Below are 12,245 nucleotides of genomic sequence, written 5' to 3'. Positions count from 1 at the left end.
GGCATTCCTGTGCCGGTATCATATCTCCTGATGGTGATTTTTTCAAGCACAGATGGAACCATTAGTAGTGCAGTAACAGTGCAAAATGGAATGGAGTTTCTAATCTACAACATTAAAATATCAGAAAATATGTTCAAAAGGATAAGAAGTAAAATAAAGAAATGGTCCAATTCTGTGTAACTGAGGACTGAATAAATTATTGCTGTAGATTTAAACAGGGCAGCAAATAGATCAGTTTCCCATCTCTCTGGTGTTTAACACCTGATTTTATGAGATTGAAACAAGTGCTTGTATGATATGTTAGCATACAAATAAAAAAATATTGAGTTGTCTTTCTTGTGACTCCTGAATCTCAGGTTGATTTTATCAGTCTGTATTTGTACATGAAATACCTTATTCAGCAATGTTGTATCTTACATAGATTGACTAGAGACAAAAATAGATTCAAGTAGGTGCATGTATTGATATGTCAGCAAAAATCAAAGGCATGCAAAATTGGCATGGGTTTTCTGAATTACGGTACTTTGAGGGGAAATAATTGTGGATGACACATGGTAAATTACATTAGCCAGTAATGTAAAAGATTGGGAATGCAGCTCAGTTCCATTATTTAACTCATTCTGGCATTGTGCCTTTTAAAAAAAATACACAGCAGATGGTTGTTTGGGGTGTGGGGAGAACCACAGCTTAGCAGTAGAAAACATAGTTTGCACACAGAAGGTCCTGTGTTTAAACTCTGGCACCTACAGTTATGAGGTAGCAGGTAATATGAAGCACTTCTGCCTGAGATACTGGGGAGCCACTGCCATTCCAAATACGACAATACTAAACTAGAAGCACAGATAGCCTGACCTGGTATATATCAACTCCTTCTGTACCATCCTGTTTCAGGCTTGTGCCATCAAGTCCAGAAATATGCTTGTGACCAGCAAGGAAGTTTTGGCGACCTTGATCTAGGATTTGCAGCTGCCATTCTAAACAGACTTGCTAATGAGTGAGCCCCACTTGGTACAAGAGAACCTATTAGTAAATGTGCATAGGACTGCACTGTAAGTTATTCAGAGTGGTATACTCCCTCGGAGACTGTGACTAGCTCACCAAACTCGCTGAATAGACAACAAAATGGCAGGTGACACTTGATGGGTGGAATTCAATGTCATGCTAACATGGTTCTTCTGTCAGCTCAAGCATTTCCGCTTGCAAGATGGAACACTCTCTCCTTCCCTTGTTTTGGGGATTCTCCTGATCCCCCAGAGCCGATTTGTGGGCAAAAGTAGGAAAGCCCTATTGCACTGGGTCCTGCTAGCACTAGTTGAATATAGCTCCTTGTACAACTGATACAAAAAGTGTTGGAGCACCTTAACAATGTGGTAAGGCAAGGTGACTGGATATTTTTTTAGTTCAGAAAAAAGAACTGGGGTGTGACAATAGAAGCTTAGAAGACTGTGAGTGGCACTGAAAGAGTAGCGATAATTCTCTACCTTCTCCTACAAAACTAGTTGCAGAGGTCACACAGTGAAACTGACTATTCAGGAAATATGAAAGGAAGTTTCACATCATGTAGAATTAATATAGGATTCTCTTCACCTTGGTTTAGATAGCCTAAAAAAAGATTAGACAAATTAAGAGAGAATAGACTACTGATCTTCAGGGGCAATAAACTTTCAGAAGACAAATGATGTACAGCTGTTGTTTTCATGCCCCACTTGTTGCATCCCAGAGGCATCTGACTGGCTGCTGTTGGACAAATAATGCTGTTGAACTGATGCATGTTTGGCTTAAACTAGCAAGTTAATTCTTCTGCCAATTTATCTCTCATTGCTCCAGCTGTGTTTCCTTAACTCACTTTTTTCCTCCAGTCCTCACATCACTGGTGTGTGTGTGTGTGGGGGGGAATCCAAGCACGATAAGCATTTAGATAAAAGGGTTAGACTAAAAGAATGCAAAATATATCAGTACATACTTTCCTCAGAGTAAAGAAGAGCCAGCTGAATCAGGCGAATGGCCCATTAGCATCCTGTTCTCACAGTGGCCAACCAGATACCCGTGAGAAAATCCCAGGTGGACCCAAGCACAACAGCACTCTTCTCCCTTGTGGTTTCTCACAACTGGTATTCAGAAGCATTCTTGCCTCCATCCATAGAGGCAGAGCATAGTCACCATGGCTAGTAGCCATTAGTAAGCTACTGATAATTTCCCCTGTTCAACGCTATGGCATGGTGAACTACTATCACTCAAGCCTAGGCAACCTGAGGTAAATATCAGTTTGCTTAACTACCAATATAATTGCTAGCAGCTACCAGATCTTATAATAGGGAAGGAGCTAGCAGAGATCATTTACGGCTTGGAAACCGGTAGCCCTCCAAATTATGTTGGGCCACAACTCCCATCAGCCCTAGTCAACATGGTCAGTAATTAGGGATGATGGGAGTCGAAAGCAACACTATCTGCAGGGCCAGTGTCTCCCAGTCACTGATATCTTCCATATGGGTAGAGAAGGTAATCCAAGGGGATTCTGGCTTCTGTTGTCATCCTGCATGGTTTAAGGCAGCCAATGTGCTGAGGAATGTGCCTATTCCTTTCCACCCATCACTCCTCACGCAACAGTGTTAACACAGTCTTAGTAACATTGTACTGGGAGACCTGCCCTCCAGCTCAAGCTAGCAATGTACCTAGTAGGTGGCCTTAGACAAGTTAAATCAGTTTGTTCAGTTCTTCAGCAGGACTGATGGGCAGAATGACTTGCTTTACCAGGCATCGTAAGGATGAATGCATTAAGCCTGCCTTCCTGAAAAATGCTACAAATAATTTCCTGTTATACAGCTGGCTGAAGTAAACAAGAATCACAGATGAAAGAGGCCCCTCTGCGCCATGCCTAGAAACCAACAGGATTAAATCCTGATGTGCATTTAGGGTTGGAGTACAGGCTGTAAGGTGCCCACCATGTTTCAGCAGCAGAGATACATGTTCCTGACAAAACGAAGATGGGCAATTTGGTTCAAGCACCCAAGGGGATTCCAAGGGTTGTGGCCCATGTTGACTTTTTGTACCAGCAGCTACTCTGGATTCAAATAAGTTTCAAGCTAGAGGTGAAACCTCAGTGCTAGCCATAGGCAGCAATTACACAGCACACATAGCCACTCTGTGTCCAAATGTCAGTTTATCTTTCAGCACGAAAGATTTCACAGTATCAAAAAGTAAATAATTTAATAAAAAACCCAAAAAAGTTGATACACCTGTGGTCTGTGGCATGGTATGGCCCAATCCCTCTGAGATGTCGGTTGGGCACCACCCTCAAAAGTAGGGAGAGCCTGGGTAGCACCAGAAATTGGGGTCAGAGACCCACCAGGGCTCAGTCGCTGCTGCAGTTAGGTTTGTTGTGCATGTGACAAATGAACAAGGATGTGTGCAGGCAAGATTTAGCTGAGGCAACATGAAGCGAAGTGCAAACACTGGTTGGCCTGACAGGATGGTCAGCATCACTTGAGGGAAGATAATCATCCCAACTGGGCTACTGGGGAGATCAGAATCAGTGGCTGACAGAGTAAAATTCAAGGGCACAGCTAAGGCCAGTAGAGTTCAAGCAGCAATCTGATGTTTGCCTTGGTTGTCAGGGGAAAGGTGCAAGTCAGACTCAACAGGCTCAATGGCAATGGGGCAGTTTCTCCTTTAGCGAGGAACAGCCAACCACTGACTACGGCCATAGCTCTGCTCATCCTGAAATGGAATGATGGTTTTCCACAGACAATTTCTTCAGAGGGGTTGTGATTATTACGGTCCTTTTACCAGCACCAGAACAGTCCTAGGGCTTTGTTGAGCAACTGTGGGATCGTAAGAGTGCACCTCTGCTAGCACAACCAACTTGCTATGAAGTCACAGATATTTAGAAATGACGGGGCTGTCACTCCCCACCATCATCAGGGCTGATGGGGCGCAGCACTCTAGCGGGGGAAATAAACAGGGCCTTATGGGCAGGGCTTAAGTCTGTTGAGAGGTAATCAGAAACGGGAGCAGTCCAAAATAGTAGGCTTTTGGTGGTGGTGGAGGAATGGAGTCATGCTCCCCACCTGATGCGAGAGCCAACGTGCAGCGTTATTTGCAACAACGGCTGTTTTGCACAAGAGAACTTTCCCATGTGGATATCACTTCCTGTAGGAAATAACACATCCGTGGCCATGTGTGAGGAGCACAAACATGTTTATTTTGTTGCAGGAGCCTGCAGCCAAACTGGGGATGTCCTGCTGGGAGCAATCATGGTGAAACAGACAGGAGTGCGCTCGTCATACATGGTTGGTGTTGATGGAGCCACCTACATGGAAGTGATATCTGCACAGGAAAGCTGAAGGGCCATAGGCTCCCACAGAGCACATCTACCATTCTTGGACTTGAACTCAACTGTTATGAAAGCAAAGGAAAACACTGGCTGTCCCTGTGACAGAGGCTGCCTGCTTGAGAAGGCATGGCGGCGTTTCCGCTGACAGCAGGCTCCTTAAGACAATGTTGCCGCAGGATGGCATTTCGGCCGAGAGAACATTCCCTGAGAAGTGGGGTAGCGCAGCCAAGGATTGAATGACCCGTGCAGTTTCCAGGAGACTGAAGAGAGCTGCATCTTCCACCAATAAGCTCTGCCACTGTAAACTGTGCAAGGAGATGGCAGGGTTCTCAGACTGGAGAACACAATGTGCGCCGGGTGCCCAGATGCGAACCAGCCGTGAGTGCAATTTGAGCGCTCGAGGGAAGAGGTTCTATGCCGAGTGTAGCTGGGTTGCTGCGGTCGCCCACCACCACCAAGGGAGCCCTGCCCACCACCCCTAGGGACCAGAAAAGCCAGAACAAACAACAGAAAAGTTGGGTTTTTTAAATAAAATAAAAAATTAAAAAGTCCTTTATTGGGTGCAGCCTGGTCCCTGTGCCACGCTGGGCCTTGGCCGATCAAGACTGCCCCTGGGCTTGGGGCGGCTCAGTCAGCATCTCCCCGAACGTCGAACACTTACGAGGTGAGGGACGCAAGGGCTGTCCAGGCCTTGCCTATAGGCTAGGAATAGGAGCCCCAGGGGGAGGGGAGGGGGGAAGAGCAAGGGTTGGTGAGGCCAAGTGTCTGTCTATGGGTTTGGGGGAGGGAAGGCGAGGTGTGGGGCCCTGCACATATACCAGGGGTGCACCGCACACCTCACTGAGCTGCACTCGAAGTGGTTTTCTTCAGGGTGAAATTGGTCCAGTTCACAGCCACTTTCTGCCGGGTCTGCTTGGCTGAGTCCAGGCAAAACCTGCAAGTACAGGGAAAAAAACAACTAGTGAGAGGAAATGACGGGGCTGCGGGACCCTTGTTTTATTCACACATATAATATAGCTGCCTGTCTCCTGTGAACTTCCCCTTACTCCCTCATGGAGTTGCTCAGATTTTTCAACAAGGAATGTCCACAAACATCCTAATGATTTTAAGGGGCAAAGGGTTAACAGCACAATGGCACCAGGCGGCACCACTTCTGTGATGAAAATACTTTGGAAAATATGTTGCAGGACAACACAAAGATGGGCTAGGTCCTACTGGCAGAGACAGGCAACATAGGCAGGGATGCTGGACAAAGCTGAGGAAGAAGATACAAAGTGTGTGCTGTTTGCAGCACAGAAGCCAAGATTTTTAGGGACTATAGGGCAGGTAGCTCATCAAAAAGGGTATGGGTGAATTTGGTGATTCCTTTTAGCCAAAGAGGAATGAACAACTTGATATAGGAAGCTCAGAGAAGATGTGACACTGGTCTCTTTGAAGAAAGGAAATGGGAGACCACTCCTGAAGAAATCCTCTCTGGACCTAAGATGCCTTTCCCAGGCAGCAACCAGTTTTCAATCTCCTCCTTCTGGGCTTGAGCTGGTGGGCAGAACCACATCTTCAGATTTTCCTGGACTATCATGCTTTGATGGCTCTCTCTGACAGAAGGTGGTGCTTGAAGACTACTGCTACATGACACTTGTACTCTGGGGTGCTGAAGGGAACTTGTCCCACATGTGTTAAACCACAGGCGTAGCTTGGAGTGAGGTGACTTCAGCTCTCCTTCTGTTTTTCATCTAATCCAGATGCACTGGATATCCAGAACAGGTTTCTGGAGTCAGTAAGGAGTCAACTGAGGGCCAACAAACTGAAGTTCAATCCAACAAAACCGAACTGCTGTTAGCAAAGGATATGCTAGCTCATGGACATGGTCTTCAATTTCTCTGGGATGGGGCTGAAATTCCCCCTGAAGAATTAACTTTGCAGCTTATGGGTGCTTTTAGATCCAGCTTTACCCATGGACACCCAAATGGCTCAAAATGCCTTTTACCACCATCAGTTGATATGCATGGAATTTCAATTTAATGGAAATATTAAGCAACAGCTTGACTTATAAAGGTCTCTAGCCCTGCCTAAATAGTAGGTTAAAATGCTGAGGTGGCACATCTCTCAAGACTCTGAAAGAGTGTAGTGGAAATGATGATCCCATTCTCTCACATAGATAAACTTGGCCTTGATCACTGCCATGAGAACAGCCTGCCCAATACCTTCCTCCCCATAATACACTGAGTCAGGACTCCTCCTCTCTAACATGTTGATGGATGGCACCTCTTCTCACTACAATGTGGCACTGCAGGGCCCATGTTGTATTTACATCAAGACACCTCTGGAAATTTGTGAATGAAATAGAAAGACTGCCTGAGCTAGTCTCATCCATATATGGTTGAAATGGGAAACCATCTTCAGCTCAAGGGCCTCATTCCCTTCCGGGCAACCTTCTGGGCATCACGTACCAAATGCAGGTGGTGCCAGAGGCAAAAGTGGAGAAAGCAACAGAGGTGAAATTTGCCCCTGTACGATTTCTACACACATGCACACACCTCTCTCCTTCCTCCATGCAGGCAAGCAAGAGGCACTATCAATGTTCAAGGCACATTCCAGCAAGGCAAAAACACTCAGGGAGGGAGCAGGGAGGGATGTTGCCCTGGCAGAGGGTGTGTGTGGTGTGGCGAGTACCCCAAGGGAGTATCTGCATTTAGTTCCCAGACCTGAGGTTTCACATCCCTGATGTATGGCATTGATTTATTTCTCGTCTGCAAGGCCCTGATCCCAGCACTCCACAGTTTATCGGGACCAAGTCTTACCTCTTGAAGTATTCCACTTCTCTGTCAGTCTCATCCATTTCCACACCATCTAAGTCTTTGGGCAGGAACACATCATCTAACAAATCACAGCAGTGAAAAAGAAGAAGAAAGAGTTAGCTGAGCCCGAGAGCTGCTCACAGTCAGCGACAGGCATCTCCTCCTTCCCTTCCAAACCAGGCACATGCCTCACACCACTGAAACATCACTAGCTGCCCAAGCCAGGAGACTCCCCTGCAGTGATGCTCAAGGTGCCCAAGTCCACAACCACTGGCCCAAAGCAGAGAAAGCGAGATGTGTGACAAGAGTGTGACTACTCTACCCCAAGTTTGTGATGTACAGCAAGCACTGGTGGGGTAAAAATAAATTTCAGTGGGAACATAGGAAAGTGCAGTTAAATGGTTTGCAAAATTCCACACTTCTGAGCTTGAGCTTGGCTTTATGAGAATCTCAGTTTTAATCAATGCCAACATGCTCTCATAATTGCAGGGAGAAGTCTGAAAATACATAGAGTTTTGAGCTGGGACTTAGGGAGCTGAGCAGTCCACAAAAGCTGTCTCACCTTACCCCCATTAAACCTTAGCCCTACATACAGCTGTTTTAACAGCCATGTCTCTCCTGCACCTTCACAACATCAACTCTTGCCGCAATATTCCAAATTCTTTAAAAAAATCCTATATGGAAGAATAAACTTGGTCCAGAAAATGTGCATAGCTCACACTCAGGATACAGTATAGGGCCCCATCTGCACTATTCATTTAAAGCAGTATCATACCAGTTTAAATAGCCCTGGCTTCCCTGCAAAAATCCTGAGAACTGTAGCTTGTTATGGGTGTTGAGAGTTGTTAGGAGACCTCTATTCCCTGCACAGACCTACAATCTCCAGAGTTCCCTGGGAAGAGGCATTGATTGTTCAGCCTCTCTGGGAAGTGTAATTCTATGAGGAGAATTCTCCTAACAACTGTCAGAACCCTTAAACTACACTTCCCTGAATTCTTTGACTGTTTAAAGTGGTGTGATACTACTTTGAATGTATAATGCAGATGGGGTAGTCTCCCTGGTACTTTTGCAGTTTTTTAAAGTGTTCATCCAAAACATACCCAGATTCTGGGCTGTTATGCATGCCCTCAGGATGTACGCCAGTATCTGCCCTCTCACTAGCCTTCGTAACAGGACTGGCAGCTGTCATGCACTTGGTGGGCCTCACCAGTGTATAATGGGCCTCAGAAGCGCCAACGTCCTGAGTGCATAAGGAGCCCACCCCAATCTTAATGAGAAGCTGGGATAGCTCAGTCAGTAGAGCAGGAGACTCTTAATCTCAGGGTTACCGGTTCGAGCCCCACGTTGGGCAAAAGATCCCTGCATTGCAACAGATGGACCCTCATGGTCCCTTCCAACTCTCTATTTTTGTGAAAAAGCCAGAGAGCAGAAATAACAGCCCAAAAACAGGAAAAGCCTTCCGGATACTCACCAATGGAAGGGCTCGCTTTCTCCATTTTGTTCCTACTCTTCTTGCCTTTGCCCTTTGGCTGGGGCAAGTCATCTGGCGCAGTTGTATGGGGCAGATGCCGCTCGCCAGTCCCCAAGGAAACAGGCTCCTGCTCGGCCTGGTCGGTTCTGCCTTCCCCTCTCCGGCTCCTGCCCTCCGCGCTCTTCTCTTTGTCCACCTTAGAGCCGCCACAACCCCAGCCCTGCCCCTGCCGCAGCCCTCTGGCCCCATCGCCATGCTCCACGCTGCTTCCTCTCGGGGCTTCAGGAGCCATACCCTTCAGGGGGTTCTTCTGCCCCACCCCCTTGGAGCCGGAAGCCTCACTGCTCAAAGCGAGAGCCTCCCCTTTCTTGGCCGGGCAGCTCTGCCGCTTGCCCTTCCTCTGCTTCCCGGTGGCGGGTGCTTGCTCCTGCGGCTCCACTCCCCTGCCCGGGGTCACCTCCTTGGACTCGTGGCCGGCCCCACTCTCCAGGGGAGAGTCTGTTGGCTTGGGGGACTGGACCCAGATCATGCGCGAGAGGTTGGGGACGGCGTTGAGTCGCTTCACCACGCCATTCTCACAAGCCGGGGGCGGTGGGGGCGGCACCTCGCCTGGGCTCTCCACCCATCGGGAGGCCACCTCGCTCCGCAGCAACGTGTGGTTGTGTGGCGTGCCCAGGCTAAGCGGAGACAGGTCGAGGTCGATCTCCTGCAGCTCCGAGGAGCCGTTGAGGTGGGAGAGCAGGTTCTTCTGCTCCAGCACGGCTGCCTTCTTTGGGAAGTCGTTGACGTCCAGGTTGAGGTCGTAGACATTGAAGCTGGCACGGATGGAATCCTTGATGGTGTTCTTGATCTCCTGCAGTCGGCTGCTCAGGAAATTGTTCACTCGCTCCAGTTCTAGCTGGGGCCACTCAAGAAGCTTCTCTTCAGCCAGCTCCTGGTCCTGACCCGTAGGCGGGGTCCGGTCCACTCGCTTCTGGGCCTCCGCCTCCAGCTGGGCCTTCTCTTTCTCCTGAAAGTCCAGAAGTTAGCAACATGAACTCGAGTCATTCTAGTATTCCTACTGGCAACCGAGAAGAGGGACTGTGGTGAGGATGGCAGCCAAACTCCAGCTGGCTGGCTGAAGAGGCCCCTGCTTCTCAGCTGCTGACAGTAACTACTTCTATGCAGCTGCACGGGGACTATGGCAAACCACCGTGCACTTGGGAATTGGCACTGGGAACTGGCATACACAAAGCCTGTGCTATGGTAACAAACCTTAAGGAACAGATGCGCTGCCAGCAATTTCCCACAGCCATTTCCCTGTGTGTACAAGCTCCAGAAAGGTTGCTACACCTCAGGCCCTAAACTTAGTTCATGTGGCGCTGGAGCATTTGGGGCGGGTGTGGGGCAGGAAGGTTGCAAGCAGAGAAACACAGTTACATTTTCACACTGCCTGCCCCAGCTCAGCAGCAACTGAAGAAGACAAGAGAGAAAGACTGAAGGGGCCCATTTCACTGACCAGGCATCCTCAGTCAATAACCCAGCGTGAGAGAGCCAGTGTGGCATGATGGTTAGGATCTGGGAGAGACCAGGGTTCAAATCCCAACTCGGCCATGAAGCCCTCGCTGGGTGGTGACCTTGGGCCGGTCATTGCCTTCTCTCAGCCTAACCTACCTCACAGGGTTGTTGTGGGGGTTAAATGAGGATGTGGGAGGACCATGTACATGCTACCTTGAGCTCCTTGGAGAATAAGGTGGAATATAATGTGATATAACAACAACAACAATTGTAGAAGCAACCTTAATTCACTTCAACTTCTGACTAGTTTACACTGCGTGTGTGTGAGAGAATGAGAATCAGGCATGATAAAAAGTGCATGAGAGTCTGAGGAGAGAGAGCTTAAATTCACCTCTTTCATCTCTCTGTGAAAGAGATCACATCTCCTGTTTGCAAAGGTAGTAGGGAAACTGAGTTCCTTGCCGATACATAGCAACTTGTGAATAACATGAAATGCCAGGCAAAACAGCATTACTGAAACATACTAAGTAGTCAAGGAGTGTTCGTACAGGTTAACAGCCAAGTCGGCACCCTTCGAGTAAACATCAATGAAGTGTTCTTGTAGCATACACAGCACAGGCTGTGCATGCAGAATGTTCCTGAAATGTCTATTTAAAAAGGTAACAAAGATGGGAAAGACATCAGCATAAGACTTTAGAAAACCACTGCAAGTCAGAGCAGTGACTGCAGGGCTAGGTGGACTAGTGGTCTGATTCTGCATAACACAGTTTCATATCTTCAGGAATTCCCCTATAGCATAGGCAAGCTCCAGAATGAATCCCTTCACAAAAGAACCTAAGCTAGCTGCTTGGCATGTTCACGTGTGGATATACTGGAGGGAGAGCCCTGTTTCATATGGCTCAGATCAGGCCCAGAGGTACTCACAACACTCATTAGCAATACTTAGATGAGAGTGAAACTGCAGTATCTATTTGCAAGAAAGAAAGAAAGAAAGAAAGAAAGAAAGAAAGAAAGAAAGAAAGAAAGAAAGAAAACAGCTTGTGATCTTATTATGCCACTATGCATTTTGGCATCTGTATCAATTATGAAAATATGTCAAAAGTCGACATGGGGAAGCGACAGATATTTGTCAAATAGTTCATCCTCCTTTCTGTTTAACTCTTTTATCTACAGTCATCTGCCCACCCAAATGCATACACAACTGGGGACTGAGGCATAACTGCCCCACTTCTATGAAGAAAGGACATGCCATAAAAATTCAGATTAGTTTCTAAGCAAGTTCTATCCCATTTCCATCCCTAGCTAGGGCCAAGATTTAAACCGTTCCCCCTAATCTATGGACTCATTCTATCAGGATTCTGAAATGATCCTTACCCTCTTCCCCTTCACATTCAATCTCCAAGAAGCTGTGGGCCAGCGTACGCTCTGTTTTGCACACTCATCCACGCACGCACACCCAGCCCACCTTCTTCTTCTGCTTGTGACGTGCACGCTTGGCAGCCTTGGCACTGTTCAGGGGCTTCGGCTCTGTGCTGTTGATGTAGTCCAGGAGCTCATCCACGTCCCGGTGATCGACCGCTGGCTCTCCCGAACTGCTGCTGTGCCCCAGCTTTTGAGGGAGCTCCTCTTTTCTCTTGGTCAGCCGGGAGCGCAGCTTCTCCCGGATCTCGGCATAGTTTCGGCTCGTGGGGGCGGCTGGAGGCTGCGGATAGAGTTGAACTATTGGTCTGCTGCGGGTGCAGGAGATGGTTACTGCTCTACAACTGCCACTGACAGAAACCATGTGCTTTCCTGCTCTCTCTCCCCTCTGCTAGGCCCACAGCTAGTTCCATCCACGTAACCACTGGCACTACAGAGACCCCAAAGCTGGAACAGCTGAGTGCAAGATGCAACAGCAGGGCTTTACTTCAGCAGCTCAGGACAGGAACAAGAGGAAATGGCAGGGTTGAGAGAAGTGTGTGGAAGTCCAAGGCTAGAATACTGGGGTTTGGGGGTGGAGAGAGAAGCTAATCTCAAGGCTACCAAGGCCAAGAGAGATGAGCAATGATGCATGCCATGCGTGTGTTGTCAACATGGTGTTTTTCCAAGCTGCCCACATAGAAACAAGTCTGTGAGTGAAGGTCATGGATGCTGCTGACTCTGATTC

General features: G+C 47.9%; 1 protein-coding gene across 3 annotated transcripts in view; it reads right to left on the bottom strand.

Annotated features, from left to right (window-relative positions):
* Positions 1–4,867: 4,867 nt before the first annotated feature.
* The window catches only part of FAM193B (family with sequence similarity 193 member B), a 31,724-nt gene continuing 24,346 nt past the window's right edge, over positions 4,868–12,245 (bottom strand). For all 3 annotated transcript variants that reach the window (XM_053377243.1, XM_053377244.1, XM_053377245.1), the window contains 4 exons: positions 11,565–11,801; positions 8,603–9,611; positions 7,135–7,210; positions 4,868–5,267 (listed from right to left, as the gene is read on the bottom strand). In XM_053377243.1, coding sequence (XP_053233218.1) covers positions 5,171–5,267; positions 7,135–7,210; positions 8,603–9,611; positions 11,565–11,801 — 1,419 coding nt within the window. In that variant the 3' untranslated portion in view covers positions 4,868–5,170. The remainder of the gene's footprint in view (positions 5,268–7,134; positions 7,211–8,602; positions 9,612–11,564; positions 11,802–12,245) is intronic.

This window comes from Podarcis raffonei, chromosome 2, assembly GCF_027172205.1.
Source record: "Podarcis raffonei isolate rPodRaf1 chromosome 2, rPodRaf1.pri, whole genome shotgun sequence".
Taxonomy (NCBI): Eukaryota; Metazoa; Chordata; class Lepidosauria; order Squamata; family Lacertidae; genus Podarcis; species Podarcis raffonei.
Note: the sequence above shows the minus strand (reverse complement) of the source record. Positions and strands in the feature narration are given on the sequence as shown.